This window comes from Diadema antillarum, unplaced genomic scaffold (assembly GCF_040938485.1).
Source record: "Diadema antillarum isolate AM-2024a unplaced genomic scaffold, OU_Dant_1.0 seq00000860_RagTag, whole genome shotgun sequence".
Taxonomy (NCBI): Eukaryota; Metazoa; Echinodermata; class Echinoidea; order Diadematoida; family Diadematidae; genus Diadema; species Diadema antillarum.
In genome coordinates, this window is record NW_027271730.1 from 184,254 (window position 1) to 208,731 (window position 24,478).

The 24,478-nt window shown below is 40.5% G+C and overlaps 1 protein-coding gene across 3 annotated transcripts in view; it reads right to left on the minus strand.

The window, feature by feature from the left end:
• Nucleotides 1-24,478, minus strand: part of LOC139740541 (uncharacterized) — a 96,655-nt gene that overhangs the window by 61,921 nt on the left and 10,256 nt on the right. For all 3 annotated transcript variants that reach the window (XM_071651131.1, XM_071651130.1, XM_071651129.1), the window contains exon 2: nucleotides 19,595-19,656. In XM_071651131.1, the coding sequence (XP_071507232.1) occupies nucleotides 19,595-19,656 (62 nt within the window). The remainder of the gene's footprint in view (nucleotides 1-19,594; nucleotides 19,657-24,478) is intronic.

Below are 24,478 nucleotides of genomic sequence, written 5' to 3' on the forward strand. Positions count from 1 at the left end.
CACGACTGAACCTAACCTTGAGCAAATTACGCGGCAAGAGTCGGGGCACCGACAACATCTCTCCCATATTTGAAGAGGATGGAAAACATGTGATGCGCTAATTAGCAGACTTCAAAATCAAGTGCATCAAAACGAGGGTGATCAGAGATTGAGGGTGGGGGTGCCATGTTATTATAAAGCGATCAAACCACTCTAGATCAAGGAATCTGTCCAAAGACCGATGCTCCAACAACCGACTTGTGGCCGTTTACACCTGTTTTCATTTCTCACTGAAAGTGATAAATTCTGTGCGCCAAAATTTCATAGTTTTAATGGTGATCCTGATCCATTGCTCTGTGTTTCACTTCTTCATCGTACTTCAATCAAGTATTCGGAAACTGAAGGAGGAAGTTAACTGTCATGGGCAGGTGACACCAGCTAATAGCTCATTCCCTCTGTGGACTTGGAAGTTCTGATCCTGTGCACACTTCATAGCCATGCCAGAAAGGAATGATACAGCAGAGTGTCACAAATCCAACACATTTAGTCACAGGACTTCTTTCTTTATCTTTCATGTACAGTATGAGATCATTAACCACAGAAAAAAAAACACCTGAATTCCACAATTCTTAGAATATTTCTATATCAGAGAAATACATTTGTATTTGTTCATACTGTACACATGGCAATACTTTTCATTTAACCCATTCTTCCTCCAGTATACCAGGTCCCCTAGCACAAGGGTGTCTGCGCAATGGTGGCCTAAATTCATGTTTTCTATACATGCATCAGTGTTGGGTTTTCTACTTTTTTTTATGCATTTGAGTATCATCATACTGCTCTGTCTGCAAGGGAAGACAAGTCTTGAATTTGAGCCTCCACAATTTCAAAGAGTCCCGTAAGACCCGGTAGAGTGGGGATACCATACAGAGTGGGAAGGCTGGCCAGGATCAGATATTTTCGAGAATCCCCGTATCGATCTGCAAATAGCTTTATCACTGATCTCTGTATTAGTACACACACAGTCAAAGGATCTTGACTTGAGTTGACCGTTAACCCATGGAGGATGGACTGATTTTGCTACAACACGTATTTCCCATAGGCACCTGCCCGAGTATACTCACGACTCGTCTTCAACGGATTAAAGGTGGATAGTCCCTATAGTGTAGAGGGCGCTGTTGATGATACTGCCGATCACTGTCAGCATTGATACAAAGATTACCGAAGTTGAGCTGTCATCAAGAGTAAAGTGCGTAGGTGATGCTAAGTAACGTTGCCTTCGTTGTCTTCTCTGCGCATCACGCAGTCTGTAGTAATGCCAGGGTGCGCGCCTATGTGCTTGTTATGATGACATCACAAAAGAGGTTTGCTAAAGCTGTCCTCCCCCTCAGCCGAATCATGAGCCGAACTGTGATCGGACCACTGACTACAGTGAATTGGACTTCTTCGGACTCGGGAAAGTGGGCCAAAGCGTAAGTGCTTAAGAGGAGTTGATAGCGTTGGTCTCTATAGGAAACTTGCGCCGTGCGCCCGTGTACGCATTTGACTAAAACACCGGGACCATGCACCTTTAAAGATGAGCACACGCTTTGAAACTTCACAGACAGGTGGTACATGTATTCCTGTTTGTTTGTTTGTTTCTTTAACCCCTTCTGTGCCAACGAATCAAATGTGCACAAATGTCACACACAAACCTTTTACAATACGGACAGGAATTAGATGTGGCAGACAGAGGGTTAATGTACCCCAGAGGGTAGTGGATGAATCTGACCACTCATGAATCCTACTGCTAGCAGGTCTTCAATGTTTGGACTGTGTTTGAGCTCAGTGCTATGGCACAAACCTACAGAATATATACATATATATCCATACATGTTTATGTGACCGTGCACCACAAAACGAACATAAAGTCGCACACACTAATTTTGCGTGAGGACTGAAAATAAGTGAAATGGGTCAACCCAGCCGATCTTGACTTTTTCATATTTTCTGAAAGAGCAAGTCCTCTTTTACATTATGCTAAAATTTGGTATCATAAAATGGGCGGGAAAGTGTGTTTTTTAGCAGTTTATCACGAACATTTTTGGTAGAATACGGTGTGATTAGGCGTGTCTTTAGAGTCCCTTTTTCATTTCTGAAAAACCTTGTACACACTCTTCACTTTCAACTCTAATAACTTTTGAAAAGATAGTGCTACTGCTTTGAAAGTTGGGATTAATTATGGACAGAATGTGTTAATAAGGCATGCTTAATTTCAGTTTAATCTGATAACCCCTTCATTGTTGTTACTCTGGTGGTTTACTTCCTGTTTTTTGTCCCATTCATCGCACAGCCAGCACGGTTTGGTAAAGATTAAGCACTTGAATAGACACTGTACTTCAGAGCCTCTTTTCTCAGTTCACACTTTTCCTGAGTTTGTGCTTTCTTTCCAATAATTTGATAGGTTAGGAGAGTCAATTTGATTTGAGTTATACATCATTTTAAAGCTTAAAGTCTGCTCTTTCAGAATATGGTCTTAACTAAAAATTCATGTCTGGCGACTTTTTGTTTGTTTTGTGGTGCAGGGTCACAACTAATATCCAGAAAGGTATAAGAACACTTTTTGGGCTATGCTGAAGCTTTGCCATTTCACAGAAAAGTTGATAGAATAAAAAGAATGATTCCTTCAGTTTTTCCAAATAGGCAGAGCTAACCATCAACCCTTCCACACTCTACTGTATTAATTTCTCACTCTGTAAAATAAAATATGTCACAAACTTTTCCACTCAATGGGCCGAATGCATAAAACAAGCAATTGCTGGTAAGCAATTGCTTCAAGCAAAAGCACAAGCTCGTCTAGCAAAAGGTCTAGCTCAAGCAATTTCTTAAATCCATATGCATAATCTTTTGCTTATGCCAATACCTTTTGCTTGTCCCGCACAAGCAATTGCTTGCGTTTTCAACAAAAGGGATGTCACGCCTGTGCGAACACAAGAACAAAGGCGAGTGTGGCAGCATGTATTTGAAAGGGCATGTATGTGTGGAAACATTTCCTGACATAGCAGAAGAGCTATGAAATGCACACACAGACACATACACTCACATCTATACACACACACGTATTACTGGTTGATTCCCATCACTGCAGCTTACAGCAGCCCGGATCTGCCAGATCGCACGTGGAGAGAGGTCTCCTCGCTCTCCACCGAAGTCAGACATCCTACCTGTTTTTCATCACATTTTGCGTGCTAAACACTGGACATTCCCGTTGTTGAAATGAATAAGTTTCTTACACTACTTATGAGTAATTTCTTGTAGATTTATACCACTCCTTCACAAGTGTGCTCTTTCTTTCATAAATATGAAAATGATACTTAAAAGGGAACGTTTCGGTTAAGCAAAAGCTCAAGCTCATTTTACAGAGCTTGGAAAATCGTAAGCAATTGCTAGCAAGAACTAGCAAATGGTATGTTTCATGCATACGTTTTTCAGCAAATGCTTGGTCTCTAAGAAATTGCTTGCAGGCAGCAAGCAATAGCTTGTGCTTGCTAGCAAAAGCTTCTGCTTGCAAGCAATTGCTTGTTTTTATGCATACGGATTCGAGTAAAAGGCTAGCACAAGCAATTGCTAGCGTTTATGCATTCGGCCCAATAGGTGCACAGCAACATACTTTGGAAACAACCAGTCAAAAACTGAGACTTGCTCATCCAATGATGACGAAGTTGAAAGCAAGGGATTATTATTAAGTCAGAGGGGTGAAGATATGAGGTATGAGTTTTCTTCAATTTGTCTGCCCTCTGTACAAATGAAATTTGTAAGATCGGAACTGCAGAGACATTTTAACAAATAGGTCAAAAAAAAGGAACCAGTGGGAATCGAACCTATCATCTACTGCTTTCCGGGATCACGAAGTTGTAAAGACACAAACATTGAGTGAGATTGTTCTATTGCATAGAATAAATCCATATTACTGTGCTTTATTACCTCCCATCCCATCCCTGGTCTCTCTCTTTTTCCTTTTCCCACTCACATTTGAATTGAGATATACACACACATTAAACAATTGCATAGTACTGCACTGTACTTTTCTGGTAGAGCTGACTTGCAGACAAATTTCTGACTATATAAAATAAGTCCAACTGTAATATGCAGGATATACCAAGGAAATGAAGGCACCAAATATTGTTCTCTGCTCTTCTGATGTTGTGTTCTGACGTATGCTTTGATGAATATCATGCATTCATACTTCAAAATCGCCCTCTGGAGTTGGAAAAAAGCCATTCCGCGGAAGTCCCTGTGCCTTGCATCCCCATTAAAGTAGAATGACACCCCACATAGCATCGCTGCTCCCGAGTCATGACTTGTTCGTGCTGCAGAGCTGTAAGTACATTGCTCCCTATGATTTCATGGCAACTGTCACATGGAATGATGGGTACAGAAAGATGGATTTGTGAATTAAGGCTTCCTCCCTTGTCCGTTCCGAGGAGCTGTCACGAAGCCAGAGGCTCATGGGAGTGCCGCGAAAACCGAAGGAGTCCCCGTCGTTTCTGGGCGACATACTCCTACAGATGTAAATCCCTGACGTGTACAAATTTGAAAAATTGCCGCGCTGAGCAATTTTTGCAACCCTCGCCTCACCAGCGAGCACGATCTGAAGGGAACAGTATCGAGGGGGTAGGGGGAGCGGGATGCGTGCTCCAAAACTAACCGGCAATATGCAGGCTGGGCGCTCTGCAGGGGGGCACGAACATACATGCCAACGATAAACGCCAATGTGTTGAGCTAATTTCTCTCTGTCACTTTTGGGCTGGGATATGACGGTTTCCCCGCCGATGATCAATCGTTCTCTCTCGCTCCACAGGTGCGAGCTAAGACCCCAGGAATGTTCCGGTCCTCTCTCTGAGCTTTCCCCTCTCTTCACGCCGGTCCTCATTTTTCGTTTTCTCTCCCTGTTCCGATGTTTCGTTCCCTTCTTGTTCTCTTTCTGTTTTTATCTTACTTCTTTTTGGTGGAGGGAGAGGGGAGGGGGAGGGGTTGGGCTGGATGCAGGTGGCTGGATGATGGAGCACACACGGATGATTGACGACTCCCATGATGCAATGTGACTTCCTGCGGAGCAGTAGTTTGCAATTTGTTGGACTCTCTATCACCTTATCGATTGGAGTTGGATCATATTAGGCAATCGGACTCTTGATGTTTGGTTTTCCCCTTCATTTTTCTGGATATTTTTCTTTCTCTTCTATTTTTTTTCTTTTTCTCAAACCTCCCTCACTGTCCCCTCGAATTAGCTCCAGCTATTTGTCAAAGATGCATGAGCTCACATCTCTCGGCTCGCCCCAGTCTCCTATTCTCTCATTTCACTTTTGTTCAATTCAATACACAGTTCTATCAAAATCACATCTAAAAGCCAGAAGTTTAATTGCACATGTTCTATCCATTTATCTACCTAAACTACATCCCCCAAGACATCAGGTTTTTCCCTCTTTTTCTTTTTCTTTTTTCATTTTTTTTTTGGGGGGGGGGGGGGGAGGATTCATAGTAGAATGGATTAATGGAAAGTTACATTACATACATGTGCATACTACTATCGTTAGACATAATGTACTGTATATGCTGTTATTTTCGTGTACAGATATTTTCGCCAATGAAGAGGTCACAGACATTTTCGCGAGATGTAGTTTTCGCGAACTGACACAGAGGCCTTCATAAGTGCACTGTTACCTTAGCGCAGTACTGTACAGTAGTACATGTACCAATAGTAGCAGTACATCTAGTATTACATTGTAGTAGTAGTAGTAGTGGAAGAAGTTCATGTAGTGGCGGTAGAGTTTTGACAGTACTTTAGTAGTAACAGGAGTAGTGATAGCAGCAACAATATAAACAGATGTAGAGTAGCAAAGGTAGTAGACATTGCGGTATGATGAGAAATGGTCACATGCATAGTACAGTATATGTATTGATTAAAAAGTACAAAATGTGAGTGTTCTTACAAGCAAGTTGTCATACAATGTATATACTTCATGACATGATTGACATGGATTGAAAGCAGTCTTATGATAGTACCTGTGGTAGACAGTAGTAGTAGTAGTAGTAGTAGTAGTAGTAGTAGTAGTAGTAGTAGTAGAAGTAGTAGTAGTAGTAGTAGTAATAGTAACAGTAGCGGTCAAAATAATACAAGTTGTAGTAGCAATAATAGTGGCAGTTGTACCAGTAACAATAGTAGTAGAAGAAGCAGTAGTAGTAATCAGCAGAAATACATAGAATACAAAAAGCAGCAGAAGTAGTAGCAGTAATTTAATAGCCTTCAACCCGATGAGGACGGACTGATTTTGCTACAACACGCATTTCCCATAGACACTTGCCCGAATATACTCGGGACTCGTCCTCAATGGGTTAAAAGTAGTGCTTCACTTTAATCATTAACAGCAATATGCTGGCTTTTGTCATGCTGATCATTGCAACACTAGCACAAATAATTCTTATCATGCTATCAGCTAGGGCTGTTCCCATGTTACCAATAAACTGTTGTGGCGTGACTTATCCTATCGAACGTTTTAATATTGAGGGCGTATCTATGTATGGGGGGGGGGGGGAGTAGGAGGAAGTGGGCAGCGTGGGTGTGCTTGGGGAAACATGTTCCAACATCCACCCTGTGGTACATGATGAATGTGCGAATGATTTTCTTCACACACATCATCACACGATTCCAATGCCAGTAATCTAGTACCGTCTCCCCGATCGTGATCCTCCGCACAATGTTTGCATGTTCGCGTGCCCATTCCAATTTCCCCCCTCAACCTCCAAAACTGACGCATGCTGAGGTATTTGCAATATAGTATGTTTTAAAAAAATGGATGTCTCGTGTTATGGCGGACACACCCTGCACTACTGTCGTTAAAGGTCCCGAAACCCATTTGTGGGGAAAATAAAACAAGAATTACTCTTTTTTTTTTAAAGGTACAGAAGGGGAGGGGGATTGAGGGATAAGAAAGAAGAATGTTAAGCCCCAGGGGAAATCCCGAGTTTGAGCGAAGGTCTAACATAACCTGTCGTCAAAAAACATCGATGACTGTGGAGATCAGGTTCAGGAATGAGCACACATTGTGGGCACCCCAAACTGGGTGGAGGGAGTACACAATTAACCCCGCCACAGTCACTCTCTCAAGGTGTTGCAGATTATCACTGGGATAATCTTCCCTCTAGTTACAGTGGGGTTAAATGCAATGTGCAAATGAAACATTCTGTCAAATCTTGATTTCTGCATCATATAAAATAAACAAGATCTTTCCTTGATCTTCTGCCATTAATATGCCGCTACCATGGCAACGTACTTTTGGGTACTGTCGAAAAATGCGTCTTGCACATCTACAACCAAAGGCACACATCTCTACCAAGTTTCATGGAAATTGGGCAAAAACTGAGGAAGTAGTTTGCAACACAAAATTTTCCATCATTTTGGCTCATAATATGTGAGCTGTTACCATGGCAACATACTTTTTGTCACTGTCAAGAAATGTGTCATACTGACCTATATCCTAAGACAAACATTCAATATGAATTCCATGAGAATTGGAAGAACACTGATGAAGCAGTTTTGCCATGAAGCATTTTGCCCTATATTTTACCAATAACATGCCGTTACCATGGCAACACACTTTTTGCCACTGCGGAAATATGTGTCTTGCACATTAACATATTCAGATGAACATCTGTACCTAATTTCATAAAAATTGATCAAAAACTGTGGGAGGAGTTCGCGACGCAAGATTTGTACCCAACAAAATAAGATTCTGTAGTAGCATACCATGCAAATATTTCACATAAAAAAATGTACAATGTGTGTGTGTGTGTGTGTGTGTGTGTGTGTGTGTGTGTGTGTGTGTGTGTGTGTGTGTGTGTGTGTGTGTGTGTGTGTGACATCATCCATTATACAGTCATACATTGTAGTATGATGGCTTGGTCAACACACGTCTACAGACATTATAAATTGCACGCTGCAGACACATGGGACTTACAGTACAATCTGCAATATTTGTGTCATTGTCGGTGACAAAAGAGCTCTTAATTCGTTCTCTTTTCCACTAATAAATCATAAATTAAATTCATTTCTGGTCAGTTTCCCTTTGTTTTCCTTTTTTTTTAATTTCAGTAAAATTGACTGTAACGATTGAAGAGCACCTCTGATTTTCTCTGTTTTCTTCATGCATGCGACATTTGTTCTGTCTGTTAATAAATTCATTGTCATTGCTTCTTCATGTTGTTGTTGTTGTTGTTGTTCCAGCAAACATACATTCCATGAATTTATTTGCAAAAGACTATTGATATCACAGTGATGTACACGTAATGATATTATTGCACGGTCAACTGGGTATCTATAGGAAACAAGGCAAAAATTCTGAAAACCCCATCTAAAACCAGAATTCGAATGAAATGCTCTGTGCACATAAGCAAAGATACATGACAGTTGCTCCAGATGTACACAAAACCGATGCCGACTTTAAACCAGCACCCAAGCAGCTGGCATGGGAAGCACAAAAGTTCACTTACGTATAGGCCTGTCTGTAGTTGTAATGATTTTTTCCTCTGTAGTCACTTACTCTGACTTTGCAAAACTTCTGACTGGAGTTAGTGGGAGTCCCCAATGCTTTGCGGTTGACATTATAAAAGTTGGTTTTTGTTTTGTTGACGTTGGGGCGTGATTTGTTTAGATTTTGATTTTTTCTGATTCCGAACCCTCGATACTTCGTGAGGAGACATGCCCCAGCCAGCCGCCATCCTTCGCGGCAGAGATAAAAAAGCCTGCCTTTAACGCCCTGTGTCTTTGGGAGGAACAGGGAGAGATTTGTGCAAGATGTGGTCCCCCCAAATACAACTGATTCCACGGGACTCCCGGTACAGGCGCCCTAATCTCAGGGTAGCAATAAAAACATCACCTCCAATTCTAAGGTTATCGATAGTGGCACGGGACTTAGTGATTCCAGATTTGGGAGGCGCTGAGGATTTTCGCTGGGGGATCCTACCGTGGCTTTAACAACTGTTTCAGCAGCGCCTTCGGTTGGGCTTTCAGGGAGGAAGTGATCCTAAACGATGGTTTTTTTGTTCATAAAGCCACAACATTGCGCTCAAATGTGCTCCTTATTATGCTGTCTTGGCAAATTATCTAGTATTTCATCACTTTTCTGGACTTTCATGAGTGAAAGGAGTGACTTCTTCTCTGATTCACAGTGATCCGGTGAGTGGTTTTGCGTCGTACAAATCATTACGGGCTTTTTTTCTGATCCCACAATTAATGTGCTGTAGAATGAATGAATGCCCCAGGCAAATGAATGACACAGAGTTGTCTATGATGTGAAGATTATGCTCCAAACTACTCTTCCTTTCTCTCTTTAGCATGACTGTGTAGAGCACATAGGTTGGGGGAGGGGGCAAGGGAAGGGAGGGGAGGGATAGAAAGAGATGTTTGGCTAATTACAATTTACATGAATCATACAGGCAGTATTAAAATGGTACATTTTATAGTATCAATCATAAATGCTCCAGAACAGGGTCCCTCAATCTTAAAAGTTGTTCAGTAATTACATGTATCCTACGATTACTTCCATGAATGTAATATTTCACTGATTACGCATAGTAGTGATCCTACACTGTACTCTCAAACCTGTGGAAAATGATCACTGAAACACACATGCACACGAATATATTGAAGATGGCCTTTATAGACAGGTTACTGCTATAGTGAGTTGCCATCAGAGACATGCCTGATTGTTTAAAACTGATTATTCTAAAGGGTGATGTTTTGGGGTTGACATAGCTCTACTATGCTCCAGTGACAAATGTAAAAGGATGAGGTTACAGAATATGAAGGATCAACTGCTTTCAAACCTCCAACAGCAGAGTGACTCGGGGTTTTGACATTTTGCAATACAACACACTTTTTGCGAAAAGAAAACTTTGCTAAACAATTTTAGACAAAATCAGCAGGGAAGAAGTAAAGACCTTTAGGATACTAGCTTTGGAACTACACTAAGACCACGTTTACAGTGCGAGGCTCGGCCCGTTCGCGGCCGAGCCCGCCTTCATTTCAGTGTAAACACGCAAAAGGCCAAATGCGGGGCCAAAATTGGCCGCGCATTTGGCCACACTCTGGAGGTGGTCTCGGCCACGGCTCAGCCACGGCCGAGCCCAGCCTCTTCTTGGTGTAAGCGCAAACTGGGCCAAATGCGCGGCCAATTTTAGTCTGGCTTCCAGACCCTCTGCCCGTACTATTTCGCTATTCATGATATTAACCCCCTCAACGTCGAAAACTAGTATAGTTTAAGGTGGTTTTGTCCTGCAAAGAATTTTTCCTTCGTCAAAGGCCTTTGCCCGAACGGCGACTTTGTCGCCACGGAATCCAGTTGGTAAAGGGTCTGAAAACCAGACTATACCAAATTGCATTTGTTTACGAGCAGAGCGCCACTACGACAAAGTATTGAAAGGTTTGAATTAAGAGCGCGGCCAGCCCGGCAGTGTGAACGGACAAAATTGCGGGGCTCGGCCCCGCAATTGAGGCTGGGCTCAGCCGCGGCTCGGCCCAGCCCTGCACTGTAAACGGGGTCTATCTCATGAATTCCCAGGTACTGATTTCCACACGTGGGCCTGGACAGACTACAGGTGAAACAAGCACCGTAAAATGCAAAGTGTTCTATTTGATAGAACTACAACATGAAAACACATGCTGCTTTCAGGTAAAGGCACGAAGAAGGAGAACAAAATAAAAGAAGGAGGGTTAAGAAGAGGACAGAGAAACAAGAAAAAGAGAAGACAAGAATGACGAAAGAGATGATGATGGTGATGATGATGATGATGATGATGATGAAGATGAAGAAGATAGGGAAGAGGACAAAGAAGATAAAGATGCAGAAGATAATGATGAGAAAGGGGAAGAAAATAGATAAAGAGGAAGAGGAGGCAGAAGAAGATGGAAAAGTTACACAAAGAACAAAAGAGACTATGAAAAAGAAAATGGAAGCTGCCAAAGATGAAGAGGGAAAGGAAAAATTCTAATAAAAGTGGAAGGAAAAGAGCGAGAACACAAGAAAATAAGATAAAGATGAAATATGAGAAGAAGAGGAGGAAAAGGAGGAGATTATACAGATGTATAATCTGTAGACAAGAAGGAGAAAAGAAGAAAGAGATGATCGTGCTGATGACACTCGATGCTAATACATTGTAGCACGATAATTTGAGTTGTATCCAGATACATTACAGGAAAGATGCAAAACACAGTTGTGGTTGTGGTCCCTGGATTCCTCTGAAGAAACAAAGAACTGTGTACAAAGAATTTGGCTTTCACTTGTAAAAACACGCATACTCAGCAGATATTCTGGACCTCACGGAGGGCACTGCTAGCCATTTCTTCCAAATTCAGCACACTCTAGATGCAAGACATCAATTCAAACTCAGAGCAGCATGACTTACATTGTACAGTTGGTTTTGCCCACCCTCCCCTCCCCCCTTGTCTATCGACCACTCCTCGATGAAAAAAAAAGAAATTTCATCATCGTTTCTAGACAGCGAAACAGAAAAACGAAAGTCCACCAAGAAAACTTTCATCAGATTGTTTGACAACCGATCGGTACGCACATTATTCTAAACTAGACGTGGGAGTGTTTGTTTCTGCGCATCTGATATCATAATTGATTGTAACGACAGAAGTAAAACTTCACCAGTCTGCACGCGATTATCTATTGAAACCTGTACAAGAAATGACCGTTTGATCACCTAGAAAACCAGTTCGTGTGGAAAAACAAAGAGAAAAAAAAGGAGAGGAAAAAGAAAGAGAAACTGCGGCAAATTGATCTAGATCATCAAATGTGTGTCTCTCACAGCTCCGGCAAATGTTAGAGTTCATGGCAGTTTGAAGCACTTCTGTTTAATACACACATGTACACACCTATAAGGGGCCAATTTACCTATATGTCACAGATCCCCCTGTCCAGATACCATTTCACCTCTCTTAATAAATGCCACGTTTTGCTTGGTGTGATCTGGCAAGAGACGGCATGAAAACGCCGGGGGCAATTAAATTTCCTGCTATGATTTCTGTCAGGAAGGCCGAAAACAATGAGTGAGCTGGGGGACCCCGTCACGGACGACACAAGAGAAACACGACAAATCAAAGTCGTAGGAAAAACAGAATCACTTGCTTTTCAGCTTGAATTACACTCGCTTTCCCTCCCATCTCTTACGTCTGATCTTCGAGCACTCACCCCCCGTATCTCGGCGTTCGATCTCCAGGGCTAATCTCACTCGGGAAGTTTAGACACTCCTTCACACACCGACAACAACAACAACAGCAACAAAAAGCTGTATGAATAAGACCAAGAAAGGCTTTTACAGGGAAAGAATGCAATAACCCCAATATCTTGATCTCTTTGTACAATAACTATTTGTTCACTCAGCGAAACGCCTGCCCAGAGGTGAGGTTGTTTTACATGGTGCAAAATTATTTTTCTGATGTTTGACATAGTCTCCGATCGCCCGCCAGGGGGGAACCTCTCCCATGAATCACTCGCTACACGTTGACGGCATTAGACCTTTGCGGAATTCGGTACCGAGCGCTGCTGCGTACCACAAATAGCCTACCTATGTCGCATTTGGTCTGCACAAGAGGGGAAGCTGCACTTTTAAACTTTGAACACACCTGTGCACTGGAAAATCAGCAAAGAAAAGCGAAAAGAAAAGAGGCAGTATAATGAAACAAAGAGGAATGTGGAATCAAAGAGAGAAGTTGACCTTTTTGCATCATATTTCTTGCAGTCGTTTATTGTTCTTTCAAATGAACAGTACAGCGTAAGGTGCACATGTTGTACCTATCAGGAAAAATTTAACACATTCATGTTCCTAAGATTGCTTGAGGTCAAGACTTCACACTAGAGGAGATCACGGAATTTGAAGCAGTGCAGGGAAGTCTCATCCAAAGCAGAATCCATTGCAACATTTTTCTAGATCCAACCTGGCCAGAAAGCTAATCATTTAAAAAAAAGGAAACAAAAAGTCACTACTCTCTGAATATCTGTGATGGTGTCCTCTAGTTTAAACCTGCCTCATTCAGGTGACAGTAGCCATGGGCACCCTAGCCTTTTGTCAAGGCCCTCCCGCTGTAATGGGCGAGCGAAGCGAGCCCAGCCGAGCGCGACAGCGCGAGAGCCTTTTGAGATCTGCTTCACACATTATTATTCATGACACATGAACCCTACTGAATATTCATATTAATGGGTTCCAGTCGACCAATGGAATGGCGCACTCCTCACATCCTCAGCCTTGGTTCTATCATGCCTATTCGCATTCACTGACTGCCCGTGGAGGTCTGTGGCGTGCATTCGCTGTATTCAAATCGGGTTCGAGCAGACAGACACGCTGATTGGCTGACTTTTGCTCCTGAAATCGCAGAGCAAAAGTCAGTAATTCAAAGGGCTAACAAAAGGATGCCAAGCAGATCTCAAAAAGCCCTCGCGCAACCCCACTCAGCTGGGCTCTCTTCACCATACAGCGAGAGGGCCTTGACAAAAGGCTACGGGCACCCTCGCAAAACTTCTGAACTTAGAAGTTCTCAAATTTTTCCTAGTGTGACTGCAAACTTCCCAAAAACTTCTTGCAAAACATTCCACTGAAACTAGGGGAAATCTTCTCAAAGTTTGTTCAATCTGAATGCAAGCAGCTGAAATGAGTTTGATTCCTATGTGCGCTGTGCCTCCGAAGTGCGCACTCATTGGGACGTACATATGTGAGTGCACTACTTACATAACAATTATCAGCTGTCAGACAGCATGCACTTTCTTCTTTGTTGCACATACGCACCAGTGACCCAAACTTAAAACTGAAACTTCGCAAAGTTTGGCCGCCAGTCTGGACGAACGAGCAAACTTCGCAAAGTGTTCTCAAAGTTTAATTTTTTGCCAGTGTTACCATCACTAGTGACACTACTGGCATGGAAACTGCATGGAATCTGTGTTGTGTAATAAAATCTGGCATTTCACAATTTCTCCAAAGGAAATAATTTTTTTCTTCATAGCACTGTGCTGGATACATCACAACAGGGAGGTTTCGTCTCACCTCCCTGATCACAAAAACAGGTTTGTACTCTCTGAAAAATATCACCACTGCACAGATCAAACTCTGTACTTTGGGGGTTGAATTACAATATTGGATTGTTTCCTAGCTACATGTATGCCGTAATAAACTCCAATATACATACTTTTATTTCTCATCAATATGAAAGAGGATATAAGGATGCAAAGTATGCAGGTACCCTGTTGAGCAAACAGATGTTGTATCCACATTTTTATATCATACTGACATACGTATTACCTTTTACGCAAAAAAAAAAAGCATTTAAAAATGTAAACAAAACAAGAAAATTACATCAATAATCTGTCAACTCACATCATACACAATCTGCGATGCCAGTTTTTGAGTGGTTATCTGAAATATTTTGTATTGTATCACATATACTGTACATGTATGATAGTTTACACTTTTAAATTCAAAATATCTAAAACAAATATCAGCTGTGCCAATTATTTTAAAGGCATAGTTTACCACTTGCAGATGAAACAAAAACCCCAGCATTAGTGTTTAAAATACTTTAAAAATGTGAGTTATGGATAGAAACAACCACTGTAAAAATTTGAATCCATATAGTCGATATCAAGTATTGTTCAATACACAAAATGTGAATAGCTATTAAAAAAAAAAAAATGTTTCCAGACCAAACCATCTACAGACTTTATGGTTTATTGAGAAAAATGCTAATATCTTCTTATATTTTAGGCTTTATTGCGAAAATTTTATATAGTAGGATGTTTTGTGATACAACAGACCTACACATACAAGTGTATGCGTCAAACGTGATATCTTGAACATCTTTTTAAATCACTGCTCCCAAATGTTCACTGAATTAGGTAGTATTGCTATAGCTGATAACTACCGTAAAACAAAGAAAATTTCATATGCATTTTAATTTTGCTAATTTTCCGAGCCAAGATTCGCTAATTAGAGTCCACATGAAAGTTCTTGTTTCAACTATATGCATTGCATGTCAGAGGCAATTTGCAAAAATATCATGCTGCGAAAAAACCAGTCTGAAAAAAATTTCATGCTGCAAATATATTTTGCTTCACAGTAATAGTCAAGATCTTGTTTGCTTGATTGTTTTTTGTCATTTATCTGTTGTTTTTTTTAATTCATCCCAGTACTAAATTCTCTGCAAGGAAAAGATTTCTTGGCCTAGTACTTGTATTTAGGGGTCTAGGGCAATTATCCCCTGGGTAATTACCCCGGACCCTCCCCGTGGCCCTAATCCTAATCGTAATCCTGAACCTAAACCTAACCCTAACCCAAACTTCTAAACCTAAACCTAAACCCAACCCTAATCTTTACTCTAACCTTACAATTAACCAGTGCGCTCTGGTATATTGAATTGGCATTGTGACATAGTTAGCATATCATTCATGTACTGATATGCACGTCAGCTCTTGACAAATTTTATAGGGACCCCAAAAGTTTTGAAATTTTTTACAGTGAGAATGCAGAATGAAAAAGAAGTGACCCTGATGGCAACCAAAATTTCGGAATTTTTGCAGAGGGAACCACCATTATTACTCAACTCTTCCCATTGATACAACAAAAAAAAAAGTGTGGGGGGGGGGGGGGAAGGACTACACTGGCAAACACGAGCATGGGCGCACGGCAGAAGCAGAGCACTTGCCGAACCGAGCTCCCAGTCAGATTCAGAATGATCTCAATAGGAAATTGATATCATTTCTTGTGGGCCCGGAGTGGCCCGGATCACTGCACATACCGCAATATATGCAAAAGGGGAGGGGAGGGGGGGGGGGGGGGTAGAGGGTTAGGGCTGAGAAAGGGGAGAGGAATGATTCACTAGTTCACACAGGGAACACTCTTCAACTTTTAGTCAAAATGTTTTGTTTCAGCATGGATGCATTTAAAGTCGGAGGCCGTTTTCTATACACACACAATGCCAAAAGCATTGTGGGAGGTCCTCCGGCGGTAGAATTGTGGCGAGAGTGACACAATAGCAGGTCCCGGAAAACTTATTTGATTTTTTTTTTTTCAAGGTCCAGATATCATTATGTGCATCAAAACTTTCACAGATGTCATGTATTGAAGAGATGTTCGCAGTATCCACAAGAGAGAATAATTCACAGGATGTTTCCTAGTTTTCATGGTCGACCAAATTTGCCGACCTAAGAAAGCAGTTTTGATTGAATTTTGACCAATTAGTTTGCATGACTACACAATGCCTGTACCTACATGTACAGTAGAGTGTGTTCACCTTTCAGGATTGTCTGTAAAACTAGCAAATGTGACTTGAAAATTTCTGCAGAAAGAGGGTTTTTTTTTTTCTTTTCAAGAAATTTGGCATTGACAATATTTTGATAATCTCATTACTAACATTTACTAATATTGTTGTTGTTCATTTTCCATCCGTGAAGATGGCTGGATAGCCCATATTCAGCTACACTAAGCTGGTCTTCCATGGGGTCCAGTTGGATGTGGGGTGGGACCACTTCACCGGGTTAGACACCCTGCTCCTTACGATGAATGAATGAAGCGGGATCTTTTACGTGCATGAGCTGTGACTCTCTCATACATGGGACCTCCATTTTATGTCCTATCCGAGGGACAGAGTGTTTTGCCTCTTGCTAGAGGGGACGGTATGTTTACACACAACATTGCTCAGTCCAGACTCGGGTTCGAACGCGGGCCGCGTGATCGTGAGGCAGACGCGCTACTGACTGAGCCAACTCACCGTTGAACAATGTCCTTATAATATCATGCACGGCCATATTTGTCTTGGTACCTTCTGCCAGGAATATTTCTGTTCTTCTTCAATTCTTCTTTAACTTTGAAGGCTATGAGATAAAGAATACATCAGGATGATTTCATTCACTGAAAACAAATTTCTGCAAAACTTGGTATTCATTGTCAAAAAAAAAAATAATAATAATAATGTGCCTTGACATTGCACAACTTGTATATTCAGCATGAATGTACATTCACACTCCGTTTATGCCTTAGGCGGGTTTCAGAGACTCCTCGAGGAGGTTCAAAAGCCTGCTCAAAAAAGTGGTCTCTTGTCTGTTTACACTGCTTCGGCTGGATTGCCCAAAGCAGGCCCGACTGGCTCCGTTCCCATGGTAGTCAAATTCCCATTCAATACGTGGTGTGGGCTTTTGACTTTCATACATAACGTCAACAAATGTGATTGACCTCAAAAGTGCAAGTTGTACAGCGTTTATCAGCGGCAGTTGGTCACAATGACTGGTTTGTTTTACATTAGCTGATGATGAACTTTGGAGATAACTTTCAGGTCGGCAAAGAAAGTGGCTTCTCGAACCCCCTAACTTTTATACTGCAGACAATGCTCTTTGAGGCTGTTACAGGAGGCTCTGAAACCACCCCCTATATAGGTGGCTTCAGAACCTGACCTGACAGGATCTTCTTAAATGAAATTCAGTTCATATTGAGCTGCAAGGCTGCTCGAAGCTGCTATACAGCTGTACAATGTAGGAGGCTTCAGAACTCCCTTTTTGCTTTGTATAAACGGGTAATCAGTGTAAATGTCAGTGTGAATCCCTTCCCTATGGTAACCCACTGGATCACATGGAAATCATCCAAGGATTTCAGAATCGTTCATGAAACGGATTACAGGGAAATGAAACCCAAATACACGTAAATTGAGTGAATGCAGCAACATTACTAGAACATACAGTGAGTTTTGAGGAAAATTGGACAATCTGTTCAAAAGTTTTACAGTTTTTAAAGTTTCGGTGCTGCCATCGTTGCAAGAGAAGACTACTTGTTTTAACAGTTTGTGCGGTCAGTGCTTCTCATTCAGCGATGGCGAAACAAAAACTTTAAAAATTGATAACTTTAGAATGGACATTCTGATTTCCCTCAAACTTCCCTAATGTGTGCTGCTATTAAATATCACTGCATTCACTCAATCTACATATATTTCAGTTTTTATTCTCCTTTAAAGAAGATACAAGGAACAGTGTACATGTACATGTTCTCAAGGGAAAAATGCCTTAACGCTTCTGTTTTTATGTTGCGAATATCAGCATATTGCATCATACACTCAGCATTTCAAGGAGAAATCAGAGTGAGAGAGAACAAGAGAATGAAGCCATTCTTTTCGATTGAGTCCCAATCTTGAAATTTGTCATCAAGTCCACGACTGGTCATTCTAACAACTTTGCCTATTGAACACAGACTTCAAGTTTGTATTGTAGAGGTATTTGGAATCTTTGCCAAGTGAAGGGGTAGATTCACCATTTGTGACATAATGCGCAAAACCAACACCATTGCATAAAAGGACTCAAATCCCTCATCTACCTAGTGATTTCGACAACCTCAGGCCGTACTCACACACACACACACACACACACCAAAAAAGAAAAAGCCACACCCATATCTGACGCTCACTCATAGTGTCGGCAATTTGTCTTTCCCATTCACGCGGGAGACACTCCGGCAGCTGGGCCAGTGAGGGCCAAGGGCTTCTTCTCCTAGGGTGCATGAGGGTGCAAGGTGGAGTTGAGAGAACGCTCCTGGCATCGAGTAGGACTGGGGGGGGGGGGGGGCGGACAAGACACGCAGGAGTCGATCTGTTGTGACATGCTTCCAAGCGACTCCTTGACAACGGGTCCAGGAGAGCAAGGAAGAGGGAAATCATCAGCTGGGATCGAATGTTGGCTGTTCCCGGCTTTCAATGCTGTTCGGTGATATAAGTCTGAACGGACAGGAGGCTTAAACCAAGAAAATTTGAAGGCATGCTTTCTCAAAACTCTGTTCCTCATTGTCTCCCTCTATTTCTTTGTTTTGGAATACACATCCCCGTCATTTTTCCCCCTCTCTCTTTCCCTCCTCACGTATGGGAGCGTGTCAAGGGACGCATAACTTCTTTGAAAGACAAAAATTCTATACCCTGTTAGTTCGCAACAGATAACTCTAATACCCCATATACTTCAATCAGATGTCGAAGCTGTGGTTCATGTGGCCTGTGTAACTCAATACTTCCTGCCCATTACTCCAGACACAAACCCGCTTCATGATTTCTTTGGAGGAAATTAAAAGATTGTGTTTCACTGATTCAAGATCAGAAGAGCAGAATGGCACAAATACTTGAGCCCCTACGACAACAAAGATCTGGAACACCGAATGCAGGCTTCAAATTGACTTCCCCCATATGGGAATGCTGCATACTGTACATGTGTGGACTTGATTACATCACCGACATTCGCCAAGCTGTAGTCATTAGAATGCTCCTCAATGATTACGAGGTATTGTCGTTCAGGGATATTTACACACACACATACACACACAGGCCAGGGATACATTCAGACCCAAACTGTTAGCCAAGAAAATTTTGTGCATGTGAATATGCCTGTTTGATGTATTTCACTTTTAACATTCAAGTGTGCAGTACACGTATCACATCAGCTTGGTGCCATTCACATTCAAATAATCAATATTTCATTCAGCTCACACACTCCACTCATATATTTTCATATGTGTAATTCACTACCTTTCTTTATGATTCTTTCAAAAGGAATACAAAATTTACCTTTTCTGTCTTCACTGTTGCCACCTCATTGATGTAATCTTTGAATTTCTGTCTGTTCAGAACTGAAGAAAAGAAAAGAAAAAAAAACATGCATATTATTCAACTTCCCACATAGATCAATTCAGAGCAGATATTGTTAATCATTTCTGTAGCTTTAACATAAAAAACCTCTCCCTTTTATTTGCTGATCCAGCTGTGTTATGATGTTCAAATGGATCAAGAAACACTCGAGCACACACAAGTTCTGGAAATTATGCTGTCCCTTGAAAGCCATACGTAAAACTCGATATCGCCATGCTATCACACTGCTTCCAAAATCATTTCTACTACTTACACTGCTGTCTACAGGAAAACTGAAAATGGTACGCTGTATATCTCAATGTTCATAGTTTACTGCTCTTTCGAAGCATTCAATAATACATTTCCAACTGCAGCTCTGTCATACATGTAGCCTACATTTTGCACTCATACTGAGGTGTTGGCAGCACAGACTTAATTGCACTTAGGTCTTGACAGCTAGTACTTTAGCTTTTTGACTCCCATATGGCATAAAGTCATTTTTAAAGAAAAGTTTAATCTTGACCACGGCCACATGACCTTTGACACATCCCGTCTAGAATGAAATGCACAAATCAATAATCAATATGTTCAAAGTAAATAGATGTGGGAAGGCAACTACCAGTTATAAGATATTATAAAGTTTTGGTACCTCAAAAGTTTCCCTGAATTTTTGTGTTTCAGGTCAAAGTACCTTTCATATAACTGACACTGTGAGACTTACTCGCCCCAAAGTGCTCTCATGTCTTTAATAGTAATCATGCAATTAACTGCGACCAGTAGCCCCATACGCAGCGTAATGGGGTTTCGCATTGTAGCATTCAGGATCATGACAGACTATAGTATCGTGGGTAAATATCAACTTAAAATCCAAAAATTTCTTCAATTTGAAGACTTACCAATTAAGTTGAAGTATTGAAAACAGGCTTCGGGCAACGTTTGGTTCTGCCAATGTCCCTTTCTGTTCGAATTGATGACTGAATGTGACTTGGTCGAGAGGACATTGGGAGAGCTATACACTGAATACTTCGGCCAGCGCATGCGCACACAAATATCTTATCCGTTCATGGATTTGAAATTTGTGCGCATGTGATGTGTGCGCATGCGCTGGCCGTAGTATTCAGTGTATTATGTAGCTCTCCCAAGGTCCTCTCGACCGAGTCACATTCAGTCATCAATTTGAACAGAAAGGGGCTATTGGCAGAACCAAACGTTGCCCAAAGCCTGTTTTCAATACTTCAATTTAATTGGTAAGTCTTCATATTGAAGAAATGTTTGGATTTTAAGTTGATATTTACCCGCAATACTAAATCTGTCATGATCCTGAATGCTACAATGCGAAGTTCTGGTGGCAGTTAGCTATGCGTACACGTGTTTTGTATGGGGATGCACGCTGCTGGTCGCAGTTATCATGCAATAATGGTTTCGTACAATACGTGTACTACCTCGCCGTCAAACGGCGGCGGCTCTGGTACGAAACCATTATTGCACGATTACTAAGACATGAGAGCACTTTGGGGCGAGTAAGTCTCACAGTGTTAGTTATATGAAAGGTACTTTAACCTGACACACAAACTAAGACAAGGAAATTAAGGGAAACTTTTGAGGTACCAAAACTTTATATCATCTTTAATGCTGTATATGTACAATATTCTACACACACTCTGCCTCCCAAAACATGACTTAGAGGTCAATCTGTACATATGACTGTTTCGTTCCATAATCCCAGAGAAGAGTGACTGGAAATAGTAGAAAATACCTCTGGACCGTCATTTGAATCACGACTGGAATTATGATTCAATAAATCACCCTCCGCGATTCCAGTTTGCAAGCACATGGCTAAAATGTATCATTTGAATCATGATTCCAGTGATGTATCATTAGAATCAAGATTCAAATTACATGTGCGCACACAACCTGTGACCACTAACAGCGCTTCGAAAAAATCATGGGAGTCTCAAAAATTTCACAGGTTTTTTCATACCGAAAAGTAATAATGTGGGTGATGACGCTTATTACAGACACTCACTCTTTTGATCTATTCAATCCTGAATGCATATTCTACATAGTCTGTCATATCAGTATTCTGTCTAGCAACTGATTCAAAGATTGATATCAACAGCAACTTGGATTTGCACAGTATCACTAATGAATAGCTTTCATTCACAATTAGAATCTATTTTTGTTGATTGAACAACAACTCATGCAAGGTCAGAAGATGATAAAAACTAAGCAAACGGATAACTCCCACAAGTTGCTACAACAAGCCCAAAACAGAACATCTGAGAAAGAGAAGGGAAATGTGTTTCACTTTCGAGTGACCCTCCTTTGCATGCTTGTCTGTACACTGCAATGTCCGGCCAGCACGAAAGTTGATGAATGGGATATTTTATATATATGGGCAGTTCCAGCGTTACGGACATTACATTTCAGACAAAATTTGCAACTTCAAAAGGTCATTAAGATAACAAAATATTTTCATTCTGAACTCATACAATGGAATCACTCACATATGAGACTAAATCATAAACAGTGAAAATTTCAATCCATTTCACCACACCATATGGCACTTACTGCATAAAATGTTGGCCGTTACGGACATTACATTTTTTGGACATGACTTTTTGCATGCCTATACAATCATTGAAAAGTCTGTGAGTTTAAGCACATAATTAGACCAATGTAGGAATAAATTGGAAGGTAAAGAAATGTTTAAAGAAAATAAAATCAAATTTAGTGAAATAGATGGCACATGTACCTCCTAGAGCTATAATTGTGGCGTTACGGACATTACATTCTAAGCGTTACGGACATTACAGATTTGTCCACTTTCATTAAGTGGCAGGAGTCACATGCAAGTATTAATATTTTTTATCCTTTTCACTGGATGGTAATCAATACACATTGGACAAAGCTACTATAGCCCTTTCATGAGATCTTTTATTTCAGGTGTTGCCAATTTGAGGACTATTTGATCAGTATGGAGCCCTACTTTAACAATTTGTGGACTTTTCTATCATCTTGGAATTTAATCAACTTATTTAATGCCTGAAATACAGTTGTGATCTATAAATAGCATATAGATCAGCCTTTTGACTTTCTATTATGATATTCAAACTTTTAATTACTCAAAATGTAATTTTAAAGAAATGTTACGGACATTACACTTTTTATTCACATCTACATAGCCATCACTGAGCATAACTCTGCATGAATAAACAACTTTTATTTTAATCAAAACTAATTCATAATCAAAATCACATGAAATAATGGTTCAACAAATGCTCAGTATGTATTTGTACACAATGAATGTTTAAATAGTTTTACTTTCTTTTTTTCCCTACAGTTTGTTGACATACAATCAGTCTTTTCCAGGGTCAGAAAAGTCTGTTTTGGAGAATGTTGTTTATTCTGCTTCCAAATCACATTGGAAGCAAGAAAGGTGTTCTTGACCAATTGTTGGAGAGGATCTAATACTATGATTCCTTCCTGTTTCTAAAAATGGCTCTCCTTCACTACACTCAAAGAAATATTCATGGATTCTTGTCTTTTCAGAAATTCCATAATCAATGGACTATCCTCATTACATACACTGTAAAGTCCAACCTTAGTTATCCAGCAATCACTTTTGTGGATTGCTCTATTATCCATATCCCCGAATGGACTGGCACATGATTTTCTTTGCATAATTCGGTGCAAAATATGACTGAAAGTACATAACACTTTTTTCTCTTTACAAAGTAATTGTGATTCAGGACATAAATGTTAATTGCTATGGTACAACATTATATTTCTACCAACCAAAATACTGTTGCTAGAAGGAATAATGAGGAAGTGTATTTCATTCACATTCCATTTGATTTCCACATTATTGAATAATAAAAACATTACATTTTCATGTAAATTATAATATTGAATAGTCAATGAATAATATACTACAAAATTTGCTTACATATGAGCATATCTCCCTTATCCAGCGGTATCATTTTATCCAGATGGCTACCATTCACGACATGGTTAGATATTGAGGTTGGACTGTATTTCTTTAACAGAGAAGTCAGACTGCAACTGACCATACATTGTGTAAAAGGCCTTGTCCACAGATGTTTTTGACTGTTTCTCTTCTTTAACAATGTTTTAACATACATTCTTGCCATCACAGTATAATTACTCTACTTGATGTGCTGTTGCTGTAAGATAGCTTGCATCCATCCATGTTCATGTATATCATGGTAGAATTATAAGCAGACACAAGAAATAAGATTGTAGAGGAATGCAGAAGATTTAATCTTCTGCATTCCTCTACAATCTTATTTCTTAGTCAAAATCTTGTCGAAACACTGTACTCGTTGCTGAGTAAAGTCCCAAATCAATTTTCATGCAAGGGCTAGGGCATTCATTTTGACAGATCAATACTTTAGGGTAGAATCCAAACTATTCCTAACAATCATATGTAGCTAATACTTTTGCCACAAATGTGTAATGTCCGTAACGCATTGGTTATGTAATGTCCGTAACGCTTTTTAAAAGGAATTATGCAGGTTCCCGAAAAACTGTGTGGATATGTTGTGTGATATCACATTTTAGCTTTGCGTTTGAATTTAGAACAATATTAGACCAAAACACAGTGTGTTACAAGAACTTTTACATCTAAAACGTTACGGACATTACACTTTGAAAGAGGTGGAAATTCAAAAAATTGAAATGCTCATCTTTTAAGTAAGAATTACTTTCTTTCGATACCAAGAAGGATGATGTAAAAATGAGTCATCAGCTTTATCATAGCATAAAAATGGTTGCCTGAAAGTCATTTTATAGGGAAAATTT